The sequence below is a fragment of the Drosophila sulfurigaster genome, chromosome X (genome assembly GCF_023558435.1).
Source record: "Drosophila sulfurigaster albostrigata strain 15112-1811.04 chromosome X, ASM2355843v2, whole genome shotgun sequence".
Classification (NCBI taxonomy): domain Eukaryota; kingdom Metazoa; phylum Arthropoda; class Insecta; order Diptera; family Drosophilidae; genus Drosophila; species Drosophila sulfurigaster.
Window position 1 is genome coordinate 8,640,378 of NC_084885.1, and position 24,177 is coordinate 8,664,554.

The 24,177-nt window shown below is 40.1% G+C and overlaps 5 protein-coding genes across 14 annotated transcripts in view; 3 read left to right on the plus strand and 2 right to left on the minus strand.

The window, feature by feature from the left end:
* Nucleotides 1-2,535, plus strand: part of LOC133848866 (phospholipid-transporting ATPase IF) — a 25,940-nt gene extending 23,405 nt beyond the window's left edge. For all 3 annotated transcript variants that reach the window (XM_062284580.1, XM_062284582.1, XM_062284583.1), the window contains 3 exons: nucleotides 276-870; nucleotides 1,028-1,841; nucleotides 1,983-2,535. In XM_062284580.1, coding sequence (XP_062140564.1) covers nucleotides 276-870; nucleotides 1,028-1,841; nucleotides 1,983-2,454 — 1,881 coding nt within the window. In that variant the 3' untranslated portion in view covers nucleotides 2,455-2,535. The remainder of the gene's footprint in view (nucleotides 1-275; nucleotides 871-1,027; nucleotides 1,842-1,982) is intronic.
* An 85-nt stretch (nucleotides 2,536-2,620) lies between these two features.
* LOC133848870 (negative elongation factor D) lies at nucleotides 2,621-5,617 on the plus strand. 2 transcript variants are annotated; one of them, XM_062284587.1, is made up of 5 exons: nucleotides 2,621-3,112; nucleotides 3,217-3,932; nucleotides 3,995-4,441; nucleotides 4,501-4,982; nucleotides 5,065-5,617. In XM_062284587.1, the coding sequence occupies exons 1-5, from the start codon at nucleotides 3,050-3,052 to the stop codon at nucleotides 5,094-5,096; spliced, it is 1,740 nt and encodes a 579-aa protein (XP_062140571.1). In that variant the 5' UTR covers nucleotides 2,621-3,049; the 3' UTR covers nucleotides 5,097-5,617. The 2 variants fall into 2 exon arrangements, with proteins under 2 accessions (XP_062140571.1, XP_062140572.1); XM_062284588.1 differs by having other exon boundaries at nucleotides 3,220-3,932.
* Nucleotides 5,303-8,592, minus strand: LOC133848879 (trimeric intracellular cation channel type 1B.1). Of its 2 annotated transcripts, none has more exons than XM_062284609.1 (4): nucleotides 8,354-8,592; nucleotides 7,095-7,421; nucleotides 6,444-6,716; nucleotides 5,303-6,377 (listed from the first exon to the last, which is right to left on the minus strand). In XM_062284609.1, the coding sequence occupies exons 2-4, from the start codon at nucleotides 7,370-7,372 to the stop codon at nucleotides 6,098-6,100; spliced, it is 831 nt and encodes a 276-aa protein (XP_062140593.1). In that variant the 5' UTR covers nucleotides 7,373-7,421; nucleotides 8,354-8,592; the 3' UTR covers nucleotides 5,303-6,097. The 2 variants fall into 2 exon arrangements, with proteins under 2 accessions (XP_062140593.1, XP_062140594.1); XM_062284610.1 differs by lacking the exon at nucleotides 8,354-8,592 and adding an exon at nucleotides 7,701-7,834.
* Nucleotides 8,593-8,975: 383 nt separating this feature from the next.
* Nucleotides 8,976-12,623, plus strand: LOC133848876 (GATA zinc finger domain-containing protein 12). Of its 3 annotated transcripts, XM_062284605.1 has the most exons (5): nucleotides 8,988-9,357; nucleotides 10,120-10,307; nucleotides 10,556-10,868; nucleotides 11,770-12,030; nucleotides 12,126-12,623. In XM_062284605.1, exons 2-5 carry the CDS (start codon nucleotides 10,120-10,122, stop codon nucleotides 12,408-12,410), a joined length of 1,047 nt encoding a protein of 348 aa, XP_062140589.1. In that variant the 5' UTR covers nucleotides 8,988-9,357; the 3' UTR covers nucleotides 12,411-12,623. The 3 variants fall into 3 exon arrangements, with proteins under 3 accessions (XP_062140591.1, XP_062140589.1, XP_062140590.1); XM_062284607.1 differs by lacking the exons at nucleotides 11,770-12,030; nucleotides 12,126-12,623 and adding an exon at nucleotides 11,738-11,761 and having other exon boundaries at nucleotides 8,976-9,357; nucleotides 10,556-10,901; XM_062284606.1 differs by lacking the exon at nucleotides 10,120-10,307 and having other exon boundaries at nucleotides 8,991-9,357.
* An 878-nt stretch (nucleotides 12,624-13,501) lies between these two features.
* LOC133848862 (furin-like protease 2) lies at nucleotides 13,502-24,118 on the minus strand. 4 transcript variants are annotated; one of them, XM_062284577.1, is made up of 16 exons: nucleotides 23,234-24,118; nucleotides 21,906-22,010; nucleotides 21,667-21,742; nucleotides 21,467-21,579; nucleotides 20,723-20,857; nucleotides 20,494-20,653; nucleotides 18,931-19,234; nucleotides 17,675-18,865; nucleotides 16,797-16,984; nucleotides 16,568-16,724; nucleotides 15,882-16,156; nucleotides 15,529-15,811; nucleotides 15,268-15,467; nucleotides 14,434-14,751; nucleotides 14,130-14,368; nucleotides 13,502-14,064 (listed from the first exon to the last, which is right to left on the minus strand). In XM_062284577.1, exons 1-16 carry the CDS (start codon nucleotides 24,104-24,106, stop codon nucleotides 13,591-13,593), a joined length of 5,091 nt encoding a protein of 1,696 aa, XP_062140561.1. In that variant the 5' UTR covers nucleotides 24,107-24,118; the 3' UTR covers nucleotides 13,502-13,590. The 4 variants fall into 4 exon arrangements, with proteins under 4 accessions (XP_062140561.1, XP_062140560.1, XP_062140559.1 ...); XM_062284576.1 differs by having other exon boundaries at nucleotides 21,458-21,579; XM_062284575.1 differs by having other exon boundaries at nucleotides 21,467-21,742.
* Nucleotides 24,119-24,177: the final 59 nt, after the last annotated feature.

A 24,177-nucleotide genomic window follows, 5' to 3' on the forward strand; every position in this document is an offset into this window, starting at 1 on the left:
CAGTTTCAGAATTACTTTTTCACTTTAGAAGCTATCTAAATAAAATTCTACATGAAACAAACTAATCAGATAGCAGTATCTTAAAAAGTCACATGACGAAACAGAATTATATGAAACTTTAAACTTAACTCAAGTTCATTTAGAACACAGACTGAAAGCTATGATCCACTATGATCCCACATATTTTTTTCAACCACAAACTAATATAAACTATTTTTAGTCTACATAATGAGTTGACTACACTGTGCAATGCCTTCAATTATTATCTTTCACAGCCCGAAGTTCGGGACTTCTTCGAAGCCCTTGCCCTATGCCATACCGTCGACATTTTGGAGCCAAGCGTCGAGGGAACAGATGAAAAGCAATTCGAGCACGATAGTTTAATTACCAGTGATATTATTAGCCGCTATCAGGCTTCGAGTCCCGATGAGAAGGCCATCTTAGAGGGCTGCGCACGCTTGGGCCTGATCTTCAAGAGCATCGACAACAATACGTTGCATTTAAATATCCTCAAGCAGGGCAGCAGCGATGTTCAGGAATTCCAATACGAGCGTCTGCAAGTGCTTGAATTTAGCTCGGATAGGAAACGCATGAGCGTCATTATGCGCGATGAGAACGATGTGCTGTGGCTTTATAGCAAAGGTGCCGAAACATCCATTCTACCCAGATGCAAAAAGTCAGCACAAATCGCCCAGGTTGATGAACAGATCACAGAGTACGCCAAGGAAGGATTACGCACACTGGCCGTGGCCCGACGAATGCTGACCGAGAGTGAATATGCGGCATTTGTGGCTGCGTTGAATAATGCCAATATACAACTAACTAATCGCAAGGAACTGATTGATCAGTGCTATGAGACTATTGAAGTGGGTAAGCAAACGGTTCTAGGGAACCACAATATTATAAAACGATCTTACCAGTAACAATCATATAATAGACTAAGATGTAAATACTTAAACAAGCGAACAGCAGGACAGAAGGAGACAATTGGTTATGGCTGATGTTTTAACGCTTTTTTTACTTGCAGAACTTGATCTATTGGGTGCCACCGCCTTGGAGGATGCACTGCAGGACAATGTGGATCAGACGTTAGTTGCTTTGCAGGAAGCTGGCGTCAAGATTTGGGTACTAACAGGTGACAAAGTAGAGACTGCTTTCAACATTGGCATGGCCTGCAAGCACATTCCTCCCGCCGCCGAGGTACATTTTCTCATCAACCTCACCGATCCCGCGGAACTGTCCGCTCGACTCAAGCAGATAGAGAATAGCCTGAACAGTGATGGTAAGAAACTGCCCACAGCTCTAGTCATCGATGGCATCACTGTGGCTGCCTTGTTAATGCATATGCCCAAAGAGTTTGCCGACCTGGCGCTTCGATGCAAGGCGGTACTCTGCTGTCGATTGAGTCCGCTGCAGAAGAGCGAGATTGTCATGCTGATCAAGAAGTCGGGCAAACACATCACGGCCGCCATTGGTGATGGCGCCAACGATGTGTCCATGATACAGGAGGCGCACATTGGCATCGGCATTCCGGGTAGAGAGGGCAAACAGGCGGCCAGAAGTGCCGACTACGCCATTGCCAAGTTTGATATGCTGCAGCGTTTGCTGCTCGTCCATGGCCATTATAATACGGAACGTTTGGCATTCCTCGTGCTCTTCTATTGCTATAAGAACATCATCATCACCGGCTGCATGGCGCTGTTTCAGGTGTACGATTTGTTCTCAGCTACCTCAGTATATAATGACTTGTATCTGTGGCTATTCGACATTATCTACATATCGTTCAGTTTCACTTATTTGGCCATGTCCGACAAGCACTATAGTGAGAACACTTTGCTCAGGTGAGTGCTCTAAAAACTAGCTTAAGATTTATCATTGAAGTTAAATAACTACCAAAAACGAGCAAAAATCCGTTATATTCGCAGACCTTTAGAGGCGCAGGTCACACTAATCATTACTTATTACTTATTTTAACATTTCAGATTCCCCGGCTTATACAAGGGAATATCTCACAACCAGCTAACCACTTGGAAAACATTTATAATATGGATTTTAAACGGCGCTCTTCAAATGCTCATCATATTCTACTTTGCCTATTGGGTTTTGTATGACAACAACGTCGTTTTTAAGCACGGACAAACGGCGGACTTTTCTACCTTTGGCACGATGCTGATCATGGTGTTGGTGTTAGTGGGAAATATTAAGGTGTTTTTGGTATCGCACTACATGAGCTATTTGAATTTTGCATTCATTGTGCTGTCAATAATTGCATTTATGCTAAGCACTTACCTTTACAATTTGGGCAGCGGCAATACGTTGTATCACGTCTACAACCAATTCCTGAGCTCTCTTCCAATGTGGCTTTATATTATAATCACAACGGTCGCGTGTTTGGTGCCCGATTTTCTTATGAAAGCAGTGAATGATATGTTTTTTGGAGCCGGCGCTACGTAAAAATCGCGAGTCGAAGAAAAGTAATGTACCGAAAAGCTTAGCAGCCTAAGATGAACTTGTGTAAATAAATATTTTTTTAAAACGGCGCCATTTTTGTAACTGTAAAACTGCAAAGTTAACAGACTATGTTAAGTTTACAGACGCACCCACGACTGCTTTTCGATATTTCGAAACATCGATTAACTGGTTACGTTGGCGTAAAGTACAGTTCACAGCACAACAATACCAAAAAACACCATAAATAGTGGGGGATGATATTCATGCGATACTTTTAATCGATATGCTATCGATATAAATACAACACACAAACTCGAATAAAAGGTTTATTTTTTATTTTTCTATCACAAATTGTTGCAAAAATTTTAAAATATTTTTTTTCAAAAATGTATTATGCATTTTTATGTACTGTACAATGACGATGTTGAGGGAATTTATATCGTACGATAAGCCGCGAAAATGTCGGGTATTTGCGCGTAAAATGTACATATCGATAGCAATAAATTATCGATTTAGTCTGTACGTGCCTATTATAAATAAAAATAATAATATTAAGCATAAGTGTTGATTTCGTGAATGCACCGCTTTTAAAACGACCATGGAAGTGGAATATGATGATTCCGGCTGGCAGGGCCGAGCAAAACAAACTGCAAGCGGCGAGGTTTGTTGTTATTTTCAATGTTTACGTCAATTGCCAATCAAAACAATAAACTCGACTGTCAATTTCATATTGTTGTTGCCGTTGCTATCGTTGTTGCTGTACAGCAGGAAGTGCACGAGGATAATCCACAGAAAACAATTAAAGAATGTCTGGAGAAATTCCTGACACCGGATTACATAATGGAGCCGGGAATATTTACGCAATTGAAGCGTTACTTCCAATCCGGTGGTTCGCCCGAAGAAGTCATTTCCATGTTGTCGGAGAACTACAAAGCCGTCGCCCAGATGGCCAATCTGCTGGCTGAATGGTTGATATTAGCCGGCGTCAAAGTGACTGAAGTTCAGGCAATGGTTGAGAATCATTTAAAGGAAATGATTCTCAAGTCCTTCGATCCAAAGAAGGCTGACACGATATTCACAGAGGAGGGTGAGACGCCAGATTGGTTAACGGAGATGATAGATCATTATACGTGGCGCTCGTTGATATATCGTTTGGCCGAAGAATACCCCGATTGCCTTATGCTCAATTTTACAATAAAACTGATATCAGACGCGGGCTTCCAAAGTGAAATTACCTCAATCTCGACGGCAGCGCAGCAAATCGAAGTCTTCTCGCGTGTGCTAAAGACATCGATTGTCAAGTTCTTGAACAATCCAGATGATGTGCACGGCGCGATACAGGAGTGTGCTCGCATGGTGTGCCATGGCCAGCACACGTATGTTTATTCTCAGGTTCTGATCCAGGTGCTCAGTCAGGAGCAGAAGGGTGGCTTCAACATGAAGCGATTGTCACAGGAGATCATCAAATACGCACTGCAAAAGTAATGCTTCGCTCGTCCGGTTGAATCCCAACTTATCACTAACCTATATTCTTTTATTCTAGCAATCAAAATGTGACTCCCATAACGATGGCTCTGAATGGTTCGGCTGTCTATCCGCAGGCATGTCAAGCGCTTACCTCAATGTTAACACGCAATACCTTGAATCCGGCTGACATTACGGTGCTGTTTCGCAACTATTCGGGTTCTGATCCGCCACCAATTGACCTCATACGCAATCCACAATTCCTCGAGCTGCTGGTCGATGCCTTGTTCCGGGCAAGCGTTAAAATCAATCCCGAACACAAGCCAAAATATGTCTTTCTGCTGGCATACGCATCGTCCGTTATCGATCAGCCGGCAAAGAAGCGACCGCTAACGGATCGGCTGCTCAACAAGGACGAGCTGAAGAGCACCATACAGGCTATCGAGAAGGCGCACGCCATCTGCATTGTGGATCAGGGCTCAACGGAATTGATTGCCGAACTGCAGACGCTCTACAATTGCATTAAGTAAGCATTGCATGTGCTTGAAAGTACTTGACAGTAATCCTTTCTCCATTGTCTTGCAGATATCCCGTTGTGGGTGTTGGTGTGATACGTTGGATTGAGAATGTGGTGATGGAACCATCGTATTTTAAGCTCTCCACCGACAGCTGTCCCACGCATTTGGCTGTGCTGGACGAGGTGGCAGGCGTGCATCCAACGTTGCAGCAGCAAATTTTATTTCTATTGATTCGCTTATTTGAATCGAAACAGGATGAGCTGGAGATACTTGTGCAGCTGGAGATGAAGAAGATGATATTGGATCGCATGGTCAATCTGCTGACACGGGGGTGTGTTGTGCCCGTGCTTCGCTATATTAAACAATGCTGTGCCATCGAGGACACGGACATCTCGTTGATACGTTATTTTGTTACCGAAGTGCTTGAGACAATAACGCATCCATATTCCCCTGAATTTGTGCAACTCTTTCTGCCCATGGTCGAGAACGAGGAGATCACCGGAACTATGCGTGGCGAGGGCGATAACGATCCTGTTTCTGAATTCATTGGTATGGCATGAAATTATACATTTCGATCGATGTCGATGTGTTAATCTCTTTTATTCTCTTTCTTCCCTTTTGTTATTTGCAGTTCACTGTAAGCACAATTACACCACTCTATAGCAAACAATTATATAGCATTCTAAGTACAAAACCGTATATTTAAGTCCATCATGTATGTGTAAAGAGTCCAGTTATCAAATTTTTCATATACGTATATATTATATATATATAAATATATTCTATACACTCGATATCAACACTCTTTTAATGCGTTTTCCTTTTTTCCGTCTCACTCGAATCCATGGTAAGCAAATTCAAAGTTCACGTAGTTTTCGTTTGTTTTTTGTTTTATTTTTATTGCAACCAATGATCATTATTAGTAACTCATACAGAGGATCGTCGTCAATTGCATGAATGCGTGTTTAATTATAATATGTTTTCTTTTCTTTCTCATTTGTAACTAACTAAAAAAAAGTTTTTGTATGTTGTGTTCCAACTTCTTAAAATTATGACTCGTTGCAACACTTTTTTTTAAACAAAAAATTGCATTGACTATGTAATATTTACACACAAAGTAAACAAAAAAAAAAACAGATTCATTTAAATATACAATAATGTAAATATAAAATTGAGCGTTTATAGGCGAGCCTTCGACGTTGCCGAAGAATTACAAAAAATAAAAATAAAAACATAAAAGTTGAGCAAATTGTGTAGATAAGTAAAATCGTAAATTTAATTACTCGTCGTCCTATGATGTCTGATGTCAAGTCAAATAATAAGTATACAAAATAAGAGCTAAGAACAATACTTTTTATCAGAGTCAAGCATAAGCAGACACACCCACTTGTTGCTCATGATTAAAACTGATGCAAATTACTAATATTACAAATTATACAGGAAGGATACTCACTATAGCGTCTTGACGGGATTACATTCAAAAAGGACTTGTCAAATGATACGATACATGGTAACAAAAAACGGGCGTTGTTCGTTCGAATAACAATACAAAATTGTTGCTTTGGTTGGCAGCGCGATAATTACAAATAATAAAAAAATGTAGTTAAAATGAACTAATTTCGGAAAATTAGTAGTCAGTGTTTTGCTGTTGTTGTGTTAGCTAGTTAGTTGCTTTTCTTAACGTCTTTACTATCGCCATCCTTGGCCTGGCCACGGCCCAAGATCTTGGCCAAGCTATCCCAAATGCCGCCAAAGAAGATGGCACAGCACAGGTTCTCCAATGGCAGGAAGGGATCGTGTATGCCCAAGAGGATCGACGACAGCTTGAAGTACACCAAGAATATGACAATGCCAAAGTAAACTAAAGCGTGTGGCGCTGAGATCCAATCCGTCTTTTTGTCAAGCACAAAGATAATCGAAGCCAGCAACGATGCCTTTGTATAGCTGCAAAGTGAATGAAATGGAAAATTTTAAGAAACTATCTTTTACTTTGGTAGGCAATTGGCTTACAAGGATGGCTGCATAAACTCCATGGCGGTTGGTGTCCAAGCGCCGCGAATGAGACGCTCAATCAGCTTGGTGAAGCCGGCGCCATTGCCCTTCAGTGTGCCAATGATGATCATGATGATCCAGGCATTGGGATATAATTTGGCCGCATGTCCGACACCGTCATACACTTTCTTGGCACGATAGATCTCCTTCATGGCGCTGGCCACGATCTTTACAGGCAGAAACTTGGCCACTTTATAGCCAATGTCGAAGGGTGTATAAAAAACAATGTACCTAAAAGAAAGGGCAACATGAGTTTATAAATACTTTCATACAATTTCAGATCGCAAACTTTCTTTACAAGAAAATTACAAAATACATAACTAATGTGTAGGGTCTGCACATAAGTTGGTAAATAGGTATATATTAACTAAACAATAAAATAGCAGTAGTCTTTAAATAAAATTCAAATACTGAGACCGAAAGTAAAAATTCCTTTCCATTTCTAGTAAAATTAAGTTTTGTAAGCATAAGTTTACTAATATAAACAAATAAATTGAAATTTCAAGATTTTAAGATTTCTTCTTTAAGAAAGTTAAGACACAAACCATAGCATGAATTGCAATCAGTGCTTATCGAAAACACAAGAAAAGAGAATGTTTCCTTGCTTACCATACGGCTGTGCCCACAAAGAGCTGTCCGGTGTTTTTCAGAGGCGCCAGAATGGGCTCGCCGAGCAGACCGTTGGCCACCATGCCGCCGGCAAAGATGACCAGCATTGTGGAGAGCCAGCAGGCGAGCGGATGCTTCCGGGAGAAGGCCTGAGCGTTGGCGCCCAAATCCTCGCGCACGGCCAGCGCGGCAAGTAAACTGTGCGCAATGTCGAAAAACGGAAACATTTTCAGTTTGATGACCTGATTGGCCACATCCAAAAACGCTTCCGGGTCCATGATCGCGGCTGATCTTGTATCCTGCTGCTGCCTTCAAGGATGAGAAATGCTGTTCGCCAACAAAATGAAAACAAAACAATTTCGCTATATATTCGCTGTTATATAATTAACGACAAATTAACACTAAAAAAAAAATTGTAGTATGTTACCCGAAAAAAAAGTGTATAAAAATAATGCGATGTTGTCTCGCAAAAATATGCCTATATAGACATGTATTAGTGTGTATGTATAAAGTACTTATAGATATGCATGCATGTGTGTAAGGTATCGAGTATATACGTTAAAAAAGAGTAATTGAGTTGAATTTGAATTAGCTGATTGCGCTTACATCGACAACGTCGTTGATTTGCAGCTGCAACAGTTGCAGATACTGTGCTGAGATGTTGTAGAAGTTGTCGAATTCTATGTTAATGTCGTAGAAAACATCAAAAAACAAATTCCAAGTCTAAATAAAAATGTCGCTGCTTTGCCAGAGCTCCAAAAATAAATTTGCGCTGATGAATCGGCGGCGATGGCGGCGGCAGCAGTGAGAGAAAAGCGTGCGCGCCGGGTCCGAGTCCGTTCTGTGCGTTCTCTCTATCTCTCTCATTATTCTCTATCATCCGTCTATCTAGCTATCCCTTCCGTCCACCCACACCCCACCAACATCACAATGACCGCTTGTCCACACTTGCACACACACACATACATATGTAGATGGATATGTACATGTGCCCATTCTTTCCTACACAACTTGTGAACAGCGAAAGTTTGGAGAGATGGTAATGCACTTATACACCGAAACAAACACACACATGCATACATATACAAATGTACAAATGTAGTCCTGCAATGCACATTAGGTATTCCTTACGCAGCAATCGCATTTCCGCTTTAAAAATTTACTTCGATAGTTTATTTAGTTAACCAATATTTAGTTAATAATACAAAAAAGGAAAAAAAAGAATATATATATGTAGATATAGACATAACTGAACTTACCTACAACGTCGAGACGCGAACAACGGATAGCTGAGTGCAGCACGAACGAACACACGGGGAGACTGGGCTCGAAGCTGGCCCGTATATTACATGCTCATGCTTGTTTCCGATAATTCTGTGCCGCTCTCGGGAATATATTTGTTATATATTTAGATCTGTGAGTTTCACTTGCAGACCAACAAAAAAACAAACCACATATTTGCATACATGTGTGTGTGCGTGTGTTGAGTATTTGTACACGTTCGTTCATTTTGCTTTGCGATTAGATGGCTAAGAGGAATTGTCTGCGTGTGTGTTTATGTCTCATAATTAGAACTCTTAATTGATATGTATGTACATATGTGAGAAGAGCGTATACGTCATATCTCACCGCAACGCAAAGGAGCTACAATTTATTTATGACATTATTCAACTTACAGCTGGCTGGTCACATTGCTCCCATCAGCTGTTGCTCACTGCGCTGTTATCGTGTTTTGCGTGCGACAAAAACGTAATTTCGATTTTCGCTTTCAGGTAACAGCCGTCGCTGCTGCCAGCCTGTCGTAGATCAACGGATTTAAATCGATAGACTGGATATGATGATATGCACAATCGATACATCGATGTCTTAAATATCAAAAATTTTAATACAGTGTTTTGACATCACTAACGTGCTGTATATTTGTGATTTTTACAAATTCTAATTACAAAAAACAACTCCTCCCAATAATTTTGTGAACTCATTTGTTTTGATTTTTTTGTTTTGTCTATATTAATCAAATCCGTCCAATGCGCAGACAAGCGAATCTCGGCTAAATTTATAAACGGCTCCGCCATAAAAACGAAAAGAAAACAACACATACATTTTTTTGACACGAAAACTTCGGATGAAAGCAAACGAATTGTTGTTGTTGTACATGCATAAATATACGTTTGCATATTTATTTGATCTGCATAGACGACAACATTAACAAGCATAAAAGCACACTATCAATATCTAGCACAGGCCAGCTCCATTATTTAAGGTAAGTGACAATAATTCGCAAAACTTTTCTTTCATTTTGTATTTAAATAAACATATTGTGTATGGTGAACGAGTTCACAACCACTTCACACACACACACTCACGTCAAGCACAAAACACTCACACATACACGCAATCGCATGCAAAGAAACTTACGCACTTTTGATAGTGTGCGTGCGTGAAACCTGGCTTATTTGGGTAAAAGTTAAATTTGCACTGAATTATATTAAGGTCGTCGGGTTTGATGAGACTTGTAACTGGGTGAAGGATAAACTAATGCAACAATGTAGTATAGTTATGTATGTTCTAATGTGATTGGGCAAAAACCTGCTTATTAGCAAATTACATGTCGTTCATTGCTTGTTGTCAACATTTAATCCATTCAACTGTCAACAATGTCAGATAGCACACACATTTACACACTCCTACTCATGCTCACAGAAACACACACCTTCATCTGTATGTACGTACTAATATTTGCTTGCGTTGAAACAATTGCAAAAACATTAAAGAAAACATTGACAAAGCCCAGATATGAGCAAATATATGCTCAAGTGTGGAAGTTGCGCTGCTATTTGCTTGTATATATAAATATTGCAATTACTTAATGAATGGATTAGCTTGAATCAAAAGAACGTAGAACAGCAGCACGTGCCAAGCAAAAAAACACAGTTCGCTATAAATACACACACACAAGCTCATGTACATGCATGTGTGGGTGCGTGTGTAATGTATTGAAACGGCGACACGTTCCGATTTACAGATGGCTTCGAACTCGTCGAAGAAAAAGTCGTCTGGTCTGCGAATGTTGTGGATACCGGGAAGAAAAAGCCATCATCCAAAAGGTCGATACAGTTCGACCAATAAACATGTCTCGTATTCGCCCAGCCAAAAGAAAAGCGAAGTATGGACACTGGGCGGCAGCAGGGCTCAAACTGAGCTGATTGACTTGTGAGTATTTTTGCAGTAAGCAACTATGATCTATAAAACACACACACAAGAGATAGAGAGAGCGTGAGAGCGAGACAGAGTTGAAGTGGAATGAGCTAAATTAGAGTTAGAGCGAGGTAGGCGATGCAAAACTAAAACTGTTTTCTGTTAATCGTATGTAATCAAAATCAAAAGCGACTGTCAACACACAAATTTATACATACGTATACTTATATTAATATATATTTTATAAAAATGGATTATTATAGGCCATCGCCAACGGAAAGTAATAACGGTGCTTCGACCTCATCATTGGCCACATTGGGCGCCACCGCCAACATGTCATCGACGCTGGTGAAGAATGTGAAGTGCAACAACGAGCATCAGCAACAGCATCTGGAAATGATTGTAACTTCCACCGATTCGCTGGCAATCACAGAATGCGCCACACTGCCAACAACTCCAGTTGCTGCCATCTCGCCAAATTTAAACAGTCCACTCTCGGAGCTGGCTCCATCGACAGCCTCAACACAGCCAATGACATCGCCAATTATTGTCACCACAGTTGAAATACCAGATTTGGTAAGTTGTCAGCAACGGCAACAACTGTATTCAGTGTTGCCAATTCTTTTGCTCATAAAATAGCTAAAGTAACATATGAAAAACGCTAGAAACCGCCAGAAAATTAGGATGATAGCTAAAACATAAAGCTACGTTAGTAAAACAATATTTTTATTAATTGGATTTTTTTATTAAGTATTTTTGAGTAGTAAATTTCATCAATCATGCCCTATTCTGGTGCACTTTATTCTGTGAAAATTGTTCCCTCACAACAATCCCAAATGGTCAATGGGGCTGACCAATGAATGCGTCGTTTTTTTAGAGACAGTCGGAACAAACGTTATTTTGTTCGTCTGTGAAAACGCAGATGACGAAGACTTATGGTTGTTTGTCTTGGCATGTGCTTGCAAATTACTAAGTTTCGCATTAATGGTACATTTGCAATATTTTCAAAAGCATTTTAGATCATCGTCTGCATCTAGAGCTAACCAATTCTTAAAGAAGGGGTTTATAAGTCTTGCGCATTTTAACTGCCCCACACGATCGTTTTGGAAATTGTGAAATACACAGATGGTCATGTATATATAGTAGTAATAATAGTAACTAGTAAAAACTATAAATCGATAAAAATGCAAAAATCTTTTGGCATATCGATGTTTTTTACCACTGCAATGCAAAAATACTGCAAGGTTTTAAAGTGTGGCATAGTAAAACATAAAAATACACAAAAGTACCAAATATTTTTAAAAAACTAAAGTTCCATCAGTTTTGTTTTGAAAATAGCTATATTTCCCGCTAGCCGCTAGTTTTCAATTTATCCCGCATTTTGCTTTTGAAAACCGTTAGATCTAGCGGGGAAATAGCTAAATTGGCAACGCTGACTGTATTAGAGCTCATAAATTAACCAATTCTTGTTTTTTAGCATCACAATGTCATTCCCGATGACTTTCCAAAGGTGCCATCGATTGGCGATCCAACAGACTTATCGACATCGGCGGTTGTATTGAACAGCTCGGCGGGCACGACAGCATCGATAACAACAAACTCATCATCGCCGTTGACCAATCGAAAGGCGAACAGTAACAGTCAGGTACAAATCAACAACAACAACAACAGCAGCAGCAACTCACAGAATGCGTCGCCACAGAAAGGCAGCAGATACAGGAACCACAATAACAATCAGGTTTGCGCCACACCGATCTCTCCTCTCTCTCTCTCTCTCCTTCGCACTATCTATATATAACGGTTTATTGATTTGTCTTTGTGTTTCTTTTTTAGGATGACATCAATTCAATTGAAAGCATTACCAGTTTTAGTAAGTCACAGGTGAACACAGATTTCGAATGGATCGATGATATGGTGCAGCAGCGCACGTGTAGCGAACTGATGCACAAGAACAAGCGCAAGAAATCGAAGAAGCATCTGGAGAGTAAGGTGTCCGATCAATTGGATGGTGGCCCCAGCAAGATTAAAGAGAAATATGATAGCAATGCTGATGATGATGAGAAGGTGGTTAAATGTCTCTATTATTCACTCATGTGCTGCGACTGTACAATATCATAGAACGTGGAAATATATATACACACGCATATGTACCACATCTATAAGGGCTAGCTAGATAGTGTATATATGTAATATATACATATATATATATATGAGTATATGTAGTAAGATTATAAGGGCGCATATGTGTGATGATGATGAAGGTAAATGAAAATCATGATGGCATTGGAAATATGTATTGCATTTACAACAAAAAAGAAACGAAAAACGAAAGTAACAAAAATACTACTGCTCAATTACTTTGTATGTATGTAATGTATAAATATTTGAACATTTTTATACGGATCAGAATATAATTTGCCATTAAGTTTGTCTCCCCCACCATCCCCTTAATGCCTCCAACAAACCACCCAAAAAACAAACCAGAAATATTACTCTTCTTAAAAGTATTCAAAACGAAATCGAAACTCGAATTACCGAATTTTTATGTTGTTATATTAATTTAGCGAATTTATGCAGCGCACACTCAACACAAAAGAAAAAGACAGAAAACGAAAATAATGAAATGTCGAATAATTTACTCATATTAATTTAGATTAATAAAACGAAACAAAAACGAAAACGTAAACGTAAAGCAAATAAAGACAGATATAGCTACTTGATATTTGATAAACATTTACCATATATTTTATATATATACATATATCTCTACACACACGTTGTAAATAAAGTGAAAGCATTTTTCTACTTGAATAATTTTTTGTCATTTAATGGCGTTTGGCCCAAAACGCTTGCTAATCATTCATATCATATTCACATCACATCACATTACATACATACATTTAAGTCACTTAATATCATATCATATATCACATCGCATATATACATATGTTCCCGCCCCGCAAGTTCCTTGATGTAATTGGCCAAGTACAAAAAGAAATGAAAACACACTCAACTTATTCAACTTGACATAACATTTTTCATAAAAATTTAATACAAACATTAAATTTACAAATATATATATATATAAAAACAATTCACAATCACATATAAATTTTTATCATTTCGGATGTTAAATATTTCGATTCGCTATATATATCCTCAAGTAAGGTTAAAATTTACTAGTCCAGAGCAAGAAATTCAGGATCAAAGTTGTTGTTCTTGGTGTTGGAGTTGCTATAGTTGTAGTTTTTGTAGTTGGTGTTGGTGTTGGTTTATTCACATTGGAATTATTAAAGAATCAGCTTTCAATATAATTATTTCGGCTAACGATTCTTCTATTGTTGCTGCTACTACTACTCGTTGTTGTTGTTGCTGTTGCTGTCGCTGCTATTATTGGCGGATTCATTGTTGTGGGACTGTTGCTGTTGCTGCTGCAATCGGGATTATTTACATGTTTACTACTGCTGCTGTTGCCATGAAACTCGATCGCATCAATATCATTTGTACTCTTCACATAAAATTCGTTTCCATTTGGGGGGACGTCGCCGCAACGATTGTGATGTTGCTGCTCGTAGACAATGCGTTGGTTATTCATCCGCCTCCGCGTTGTATCCATGCTATTATCCATCATATCATTATCATCATCGCTGTCTGTATCATCGCCATTCTCGCCCACATTGAATATAAATCTGGCCTCATTGCTCGCCTCACACTTCCGCCCATTGATCTTGCGATAACGCACCGAATTTCTCGATGTGTGATTGCTATTGCGCTGTGTACAAGGAAAATTTGTTTTAGTTTCAACAAAGGCGGCTTGGAAAGTTGACTCTCGCTTACCTGCAGCACGGCAAAGATAATTGAGAAGATGGTGATGATGAGCAGACAAATCGCTACGGCAATTGCGGTGATTGCTGTCAACGGGGAATCGAGTCGAAAAACAAATACGCCACCACCGCCACCGCCATTCAGCTCACCCGGCAACTGTTGCTGTCGATCTCTGACTGCGCTCCTGAAAATGCTGTCGATGCCAACGACAGTGCGACGTTTGCCTGCCGTTGAAGTGCTTCGGCATTCACCTGCATTGATGTAGATTGAAAGTTCTCAGTTACTTGGTACTCTTTGCTTTCGTATTCTCACTCACCTGTATCCGCATCGCATTGACAGCAGTGCTCGTCGTCTTCGTTGTCGTTGTCCTGTTGCTCGCCAGCTTCGGTGGTTGTCTTCTTGCTGGCCCGACAGCAGGGCACACATTGGCCATTCACGCGATCCAGATGCAAAGGTGCCACGCACGCTTTGCACGAGTATTGTCCGGGTCCCAGGCACGAATGACACGATTCGTGGCACGCTTTGCACGTCTGTGTGGTTGCATCATAGTACTGGGTGCTCAGGCATTCCATGCACAGTCCGCCATCGAGCATAAAGTTGGGCGGGCACGACGAACAGGCCAACGGACCAGCGCCTACAATAATTGAAGTTGTATTTAATAAAAAGTAAAAAAGTCAAGTGTGCTCGACTATGAGATACCCGCTACCTATTTTTAATTAAAGCAGAACTGTGGTATTATTCTTAAAATATGCCTAATTAATATAATAAAAATATACTGAATGCTACATTTGGTATATTGATATAGTACTACTATAGAGTGAAAAATATACCAGGTACCAAAGGTTATATTTAGTATATTGATATAGACCTACTTTCAAAATATACCATAGAGCACATAATATACCGGTTGTCAGCCAAAGCAATTAAGTAATAAGTAGGAGTTTTTGCCCATACAGAAGTATTTCCTAAATGTTCTATCTCTTGTAGATCTAGGTGTTCATACAGACGGACAGACGGACATGGCTATATATAGAATATATTTAGTTTATGGGGTCGGAGATGCCTCCTTCACCTTCTCTTCAAAGTTACAAAGTCTATGGGTAACGGTCATAAAAAAACTTTTAAGTAGCAAACGAAGCATAAGACTCACCATTACAGGTCTTGCAGTAATGATGGCATTTCTGGCAGCCAAACTCCGACTTGTAGAAGCCCTCGGGGCACTTGGGATAGCATTCGCCGGCGGCCAGCTGCCAGCCATCGGGACACTGAACACACTGATTGCGACGCGGTCCGCTGCACGTGTGACAACTCAGATAGCACTTGGCGCAAATGCCGCGATCGCTGTAATAGCTGTTGAAAGAAAAACTGTGAGCTAGATAATGGACTTAGTTTTATGATTGATTCGACTTACCCATCAGCGCAAGTGGTGCGACACTCGCCATTCTGCAGCTCCAATCCCTTGGAGCAGTTGCTGCAGTTGGTGCGCGACTTGCATTGGGTGCAAGTGTGCAAGCAAGGCGTGCACACGCCCGTCTCCATGAAGTAGCCATCCTGACAGCCGCTGACACAGCTGCTCTGCTCCAGCAAACGATTCGACTCGCAAGATAAACAGTTGGTGGCCAACGGACCGTTGCACGTCTCACACGAGCTGTGGCATGCCTTGCAGCCGCTCTCCGACTGACTGTAAAACTCCGCTGCAATAAGGAAAAAAATCCCGGTTAAATTTAATATCATCGTTTTATCACCTCGTTGGTCATTACGCACAATCGGTGCAAGCTTCGCTGCCGGCGACGCTGCATTTGTCCTTCTTGTTGAGCGTCCAGTTGGGCAGACACTCGCTGCAGATGCCATTGCTGCTGCAGCTCTTGCAGCCCTCGTGACAGGGCAAACACTCCAACCGCTTCTTGTCCGCATAGTGTCCCTCGGGGCAGTTGTTAAGGCATTTGTTTTGCCACGCATAGCGACTGGGACGGCACGTGATGCAATCGTTCTCTGTGGCGCCATTGCACGTGGCGCACGAGGAGTGACAGTAGGCGCATCTGAGAATAAGAAAGGGGAGAATTAGTTATATATTAGGAATTGAATTATCTAGGAATAATAAGAACGGAAAGAATTAGTTGTATAATAGGAATAGTTGAAGAATCCAGGAATAATAAGAACGGAAAGAATTAGTTGTATAAAAGGAATAGTGTAATAATCTAGGAATAATAAGAATGGAATGAATTAGTTTAAGAAACTTTCAGAACTTGAATACAACTTGTTGCCTCATTTAAAGCAAACGTTTTCATAGAGAATTATCGGCAAATTTGAACACTCTACACTCGCATCATCACTGAGATAAAGCAGTTCAAACGAACATACAGATGAATGCTTATTTCTACCCTTCCACACTCAAAATATGAAGCGATAAAGTTGATTAGACAGACAACTGCTAAAATCGATCCACTCACTTGTTTTCTTCCGTTTCGTAAGAGTCGAGCGGGCAAGCCGAATAGCATTTGTTCTCGTGCATGACCAGATGATGATCGCAGCTGGTGCAAAACTCGGGACGATCCTGACAGGAGGCACAGTTCGGCTCGCAAGGCACACAAGTTCGATTCTTCATATCTGCGAAATGGAATTCATTAAAGTATCTCTGGCCGGTGTTATGAGTAAAGAATTGTTTGGTATGCAACTCACCCTCAAAGTAACCATCGGGACAGTTTTGCACACAGACGGCGAGATCAGTGACATGCAGGTGGGCGGGTGCACAGGTGAGACAGCTGTCGGGTCCAGCGCCAGCGCAGGTCTCGCAGGAATCGTGGCATGGCCAGCAGATGCCCACTTGATTGGGGAACGAGCGAGGTGGACAACGACTTACGCAAGTGCTGCAAATGAGAAAAAGAGAGAGAGAGAGAGAGAGCAATGAGCAAAAGCAGCCAGGGAAACGTTTACGACAAAACAATAAAGTATGATAGAATAGAATTCATTCAAGTTAGCTTAACAAAGCGATGAATAAGTAACAAACACGTTTGCGAACATGGCTCAAGATATGGATATTGTTGATAGGTGTGCTAGTAAAGCATTTATGAATATCAGAGAATTTATCGATTTCTCTGCAAGTTAGCAAATGTTTTCAAAATTAAAGTGATGTGAACTCAATTGAAACGTTTACGAGTATGGTTCAAATATGATATTGAATAGTTGATGGATATGTTCAATACATAGCAGCCAGTAAAACGTTTACAAATATCGACGAATTTATCGGTATCTATGGAAGTCAGAAAATGTTTTCTAAATTAAAACGTTTACAAATATGGCTCACATATAGTTGAGTTGCGAGTTGAGTTTAAGTAATAGCAGCCAGTTAAACGTTTATATATATCAAATAAATCGAACAAATCAAACGATTACGAACATGACTTAAACACGATGTTAAGTAGTTGGTAGATGTGCAGCCAGTAAAACGTTTAAGAATAGCAAATAGCAAGTACGCTAATTACAGATATTTTATCACAGCAAATGAAACATGAATAGGTAGATAGACAACAGATAGACATAGGGTGATGTGTACTTACTTGTCCAGTCGATAGTGACTACAGGCGACGCACTGCGTCGGCCCACGTCCATAGCAGCCGAGTGTACCGCATTCAGCATCGCAGGAATACATGATGAGCTTGTTATCGCCACTGCCATTGACATTGGCTAGTTGCTGCTGTTGTTGGAGGACAATTGCCGAAGTGTTGACGCTGTGGCCATCCAAAGTGGCGGTGGCCACCTCTGGACTGGAGCCGGCGCTGCTAAAGATGTTCTGATAGTTCAAATACCCGGCAAAGTTATCCGTGTTAAAGTTGCCGCCCTCGTTAGCGGGCTGACCAATGTTCGAGGCCGACGAGAAGATGAACGGATTGCTGGCAACGGGACTGTTGCGCAATTGAGTGTTTAGCAGCTCCGATTTGAGGCGCATCGGTTGCGACGATGTGCCATAGAAGATGAGCTGCCACTTGGATAGAATGCCCGGTTGATTGACCCGTCGACGTCCACTGTTGATCACCTGCAACGTCCAGCGACCCTCGGCCTTTTCGCCCCAAAAGTGCACGCTCAGGAATGGCCAATCGTCAAAATTCGACTTGACAATGTCGCGCGGTCGCTCAAACAGCAGCGTGCTCGTTGTGCCCATCGGCGAGGTGAGTAAGATGCGCAAATTGCCGCGCGGGAAGAAGCGCAACGTGATGCGACACTGAACGTGCTCCAGATAGCGCACCTCATTGATTGTGCCGGCGCAACCGTTCACATCCATGTGGGTGGCCAGCGTGTAGCCATATTCGCCGGCAATATTGCGATCCTCGTTGTTCTCGCGCGACTTGCAAATGTGCTGCGGCGGCACTGAATTCCATTGCTCGGCCAAAGTGACCATGGCGCCGGCATCCATCAGACCGTAGCCAAACTTGTGACTGTATTTACGCTTCACGCCATTCAATGTCCAGCCGCTCTCCTTCTCCAGCGGTCCCGGCCTCGAGGTGTACACCACCAAGTACTGCATATCACGCCACGTCAAATCGGGATTCGCTTCCAGCGCCAACGCACAAATGCCAGCCGCCAGCGGTGCCGAAGCCGAGGTGCCCGTGTGCTCCACAGTGCAAATGTGATCGGGACGCAGGCGTCCGTCCATGTCGACGGTGGCGACGCTCTTGTCGTGACCCGGCGTACCCGAGCTGTAGGTGGTGGCCAGCGTCGATGAGCACTCCTCCAGATACCAAGGCTTGTAGCTGTCGAACAGAATTCAATTGTTAAGCACATGCTTAGAGCTCGGGCGTTTGTGGAGAAAACTCACCCTGCTTGCGTGGCACTCGAGATGGACAGCGTAAAGATGGAGTTGGTGTAGCCATCGCAGTTGCACGAGTCCGTGTAGCGTCCACCGTTGCCCGATGCCCACACAAAGATCGAACCCTTGCCCTGACGTCCGCTGGTCACGCCGTAGATGAAGGCACGACGAGCCAAGGGTCCGGGACCATCGACCGTGGAGCCATCATCCTCGGGTCCCCACGAGGCGCTGTAGATGTCAATGTGAGCGGGATTCAAGCTTAGCGCCTGCGCTTCGACCACGTCGTTCACTTTGCCATCCAGCATGCGCACGCCTGAAAGGAAAGTTTGCAAGCAGTGAGGTTAAGTTGGACCGATAAGCTAATAAATTAGATTTTATTGTATTTGTCACATGAAATGTAATCATTGCTGTCTTTATTTATCATAGCCATACACTATCAGAGCTATTTATCATTAGTATTTAGAATTCAACAAATAGTGAGGTTAAGTTCGACCGACAAATAATTCAAGTTTATCTTTTTGTTTTTTATTTATGCATTTCCAACTTTTTATTACTTGAATTTCGTTGCTTTCTTTATTTGCAAATAAAAAAAATGCATTTAAATTTTAAAACTAGGAAATAGTGAGATTTTGTTCGACCGTAAAACGATTAAATTGTGCTTTTCATTCATGTTTACAGTTTTTCCATGAAATGAGAGAATTTTATTGTTTTGCATTGTTTACAAAATACATATATATTTATTTACAATTCATATTCTGACAAAATGTAAGGTTAAGTTCGACAGATTTTCTTATGAAAATGTTCTCTTGAAAATGTTTAGTGTCTGAATTTTAGTGCTTCCCTTGTTTGCTCACACAATTTAGTTTAAATCACGAGTTTGTCAGCGTCCTCCATGCTGTTTGGTTACTCAACACTTGAAGCCATATTATTTCCTAGGTATCTTTATAGCGCTTTCATTCATTAGCTCTCAACTTGAAATAATAAACTTGCTTCCTCAACGATCACATTTTATGGTTTCATTAAAAAAAAGTACATGGTCTAGTAAAAAACTAACTGAATTTCGGGTCTAATTGTTTGTTGATTACTTGTGCGCGCATTACGAGTTTGTTCATTAGCTCATTTTAATTTCGCTTGCTTATTGTTTACCGCGTCCTCCATGTTTACATTAATTAACCATTTGTTGTTTAAGTGCACAACAAATGTAGCTAAACCAAATGTCCGTCATACTCGGTTAAAGTATCCTCCATGGTCAGAATTATTTGAATATAACAATATCATCCTCTACCTCGAATTAATTTGAATCTTTCGTGGTCACACTTTTTTTAATTCTATTAAACTCAAGTTTTCAGGGTCGCACTTTTTTTTTAATTCTATTAAATTTAACTATTCATGGTCACACTTTTTTAATGCTATTAAATTGACTTTTTCATAGTCACACATTTTGTTAAGTCTATTAAATTGAATCTTTCACTTTCACACTTCTTTTTAAGTCTATTAAAATTCTGTCTGCGATTTACATAAACTTTGGTTCTTTCACTTTCTTTAAATTATTAATGCTATCAGATCGCTTACCGCCAATGCTGGCATTATATGCCACGCCCACGCCGCAATAGTTGTTGAAGGCAACCGCAGCAACTTCGCCAGCGCAACGTGTTCCATGTTTATTGTCGCCATTATCCTGTGGCGTTGGATCCGAATCATTGCCGTTGATATCGAACGAAGCATCGGGATCCTATCACAATTATAGATATATGTGTTGTATATCGATCTCGATCTCGATTTGATTCGATTCGCTACTCACATAATTCTGAGCGAGATCCGGATGATTGGTTTGAATGCCGTCGTCCAGTATGGAGACAACGACACCTTTGCCAGTGTATCCCTTCTGCCAGGCAGGCACGATGTTCATGTCGAGACCATCCTTCGCTCCTCCATTCTTCGAAAGAAAATAGTCGATCAGTTTTATTCGCTTTTGGCAAATATGATATCAAAGCGTGAACACGGGATTTAAGCATATCTTTCGAATACCATTTTCGAGCACCGATATGCATAGGTCTGAGTGTGTGTGTTTGTAATAAAGACATTCATATCGATAACTTATCGATCACAGCGCGTTGCACATCTCTCGATGCATATAATATGATTGCGCACTTCAATATATTTCTATTTACGTTACAGTTATACATTCTCAGAAATATTGCATTATTATTTTAATTAATAAGCCATTAAAACCGTTAGCTTGCACCCTTTGCAAATCGATAACCTGATGAGCTTTGAGCTCTTATTTGTTTACAAGCTTTTGTTGACCTATTTGAAAGATGTCGATTACAAGTAAAATAGATTATAATAACGTTAATTGATGATGCACTTTATTGATAAGGCTTTAAGAGAGCGCCAACAGTATTTAACGGCAATTGGAAATTGGAAAAATCGATAGCTTATCGATTGCTACAAAATCGTAGACAACGCACTTTACGATATGAATATGTCTATTAATGAAGGGGAAAATAAGATGAAAGACGGCATGATTACATACTTTACTCACCAAATACCACTGTTCCTTAAACAACGGATCGGAGAAGATAAGCAGAGGCGAGACATCGCGGTACTTGAGACGCGGCGAATGGGACGATGTGGTCGATGATGTTAGGGATGGGTCTGGGGAATATGAAAAAAGCGAATATGGATTCGTAATGGGATCGAGTGCGTAGTCATTATTAGGCTGGCGTAAAATATTGTACGGACTGTAGGTGGGTATATCTGAATAGGGGCCATCTCGCTTCTGCCTGATCTTCTCATGCTGCTGCTGAAGCCACTTCACCTAATCCAAAGTAAAACGGAAGAAAACACGCAAAAAAACGAAAAAAAAAAAAAACAAAGAGGGGGAAAAAAATAACCAACAAATTAATAATATAATAATCGTTATTTTTTTTTTAGCAAAAGGTCAACAAGTTGAAGGGTGCCGTAACCGAAATGAAACTCACCTCGAACTCCGATTTTAAGGCACTGTGATGCTTGCGACTCGAGCGAAGCGAACGCTTGGACACGCGATGATGCTGAAACAGATAATAGTCGTCAAGGGCGCCGATCTGTGGATACCAAAACAAAAAGATTGTTTGTGATTTGTTTCGAGTTAAGAGAGTTCAGTTGAGAGCGAGTATTAAATGCACAAAACAAGTCGAGTGCGATCGATTCGTGAGATAAAGCGCTCCACACTTTACTTTTCTTTTTTTTTTTTTTTTTTTTTTTTTTTGTTTTATCAGGTGTTTATCAAACATATTTAACACGAATTAGATCTGCTTTAATTCCTAATTTACTACGTGTTTTTTGTTTATCGTCATAAAATACGAAAATTATTGTGAATACACAAATATTGTCTATGAAAGAAAGTATTACATATGCTTAACACGAATTAGATCTACTTTAATTCCAAACTTACTACGTGTTTTTTTTTTGGGTTATTGTCATAAAGTAGGAACTTAGTGATGACACAAATATTGTACTATATGATAGAAAGTCTTGAATTCCAGACTTAAGTAATATTTAAGAATGAAGACTCCACAATTGGCTACTTATTGTTTAACAATGTTTTTTTTATACATTCAACTTTTGAATAATATTATAATTTTCGATAATTTACTTCATTTAAATAGACTATGTAAGAAAACAAAAATGATTTTCCTAGATGGTTTCGTTTAGCAGTAATTAGCTATAGGAAATCGACTTTAAAGATGTCCTATTCAAGTGGCATATTGCCAGCAAATTAACTTTAACTTTTAAAGTTTCTAAGAAGCAGTTAACAGACGGACATAATCTTCAAAACAAAGACTTTTACATTAAGTTTAGTTCAAAGTACTTAAGGTGAGAATCCTCAAAATCTAAAAACTAAAGATTATGAAATTTCGTAAACTATATTGTGTATATGTAAATAAACATTAAATATTATATTAAGAATTCTATTCCCAGCCAAAAGCTAAAGTAGCCAATGCTAGTAAATTTATCATTTAATACGTTATTAAATTAGTTTAACTTTTAACACTGCTATTTCAATGTAAATCCTAAGCCATTCTATTTCTTTTGCTGTATTATTGAGCTAGTAATAATACAAATTTTTTTGGATTATTTGAAAATACATACAATAAGCTGACATAACTAAATTTTGACTCAAAGTTGCGTTTATATTAGAATATTTAAATTTTAAAAGCGTATGTCGTGAAGACTGCTATTTCAAAGTTCACAGCTGCATATCAGTCAATCAATTTTATACTTTAAATCAAAAAATCAGATAAAGTGGATTAAAATGCATACAGACCTGTCCGCGATTGGTGAAACCGTACTTCTCGGCTATGGTATCGGCAATGGATCTGCCAGCTGGTATATGGACAGCGAACTCATTTGTGTAGATGGCCTCGTCGGGTATGCGATAAGCGCCAAATGTGTCCAATGAATCGCTGAGCAGATGATGTCGCTCTTCCTCAGTCTCTTCTTGCAGTTGCTTCTTCTTATAGTTCTTGTTCTTCTTCTCGACGATGTTGCTGTTCTTCTTGTTCTTTTGCTTCTTCACACTGGCATTAATATTGTTGGTGTTGTTGTGAGTATTACTAGCCTCAGATTCAGATTCAGTCTCAGCGATGATCAATATTGGATCTGGGTATTTTATGGTTGCATTTCTATCGTGATATATTGAGTAATTATCGCCGGCTCCATATTCAGTTTGATTATTATGTTGTAAATGTTGTTGTTGTTGTTCTCTTTCGCGTAGTTGTTGCTGTTGTTGTTGTGGATGAGAAGCAGCACAAGTATATCTTACACTTAAGATTGCTAAAACTAATACAAAATATATACAGCTCTGTGCCATTCGATTACATTTGCATAAATAGATATTTCTATTGAGTTTCAGTTGTTGTTGTTGTTGTTGTTTTTGTTGTTGCGCATTTGGATGGCATTTTCTTCTTTTCAATGCATTTCCACCTCCTCCTCTAAATGATGATCTTGTTACTGATGGTAATGCTGTTGATGATAATGATGTAGGTGCTAATGTTGTTGTTGTTTTTGTTGTTGCTTTTGCTCGTGGTCGCAGGTTAACGCTCTTCTCGTTGGTATCGCAATCAGTACACGTTCGTTCCACAAAAAATGGTAATTCGACGGTTTGCTTCTCGGTTCTATCAATGCTTTTATCAAGCATATTTAACACTCTCTAGATCTGTTTCTATTCCTAATCTATTTTGTTGTTGTTGTTGTTGTATGTTTGCTTCC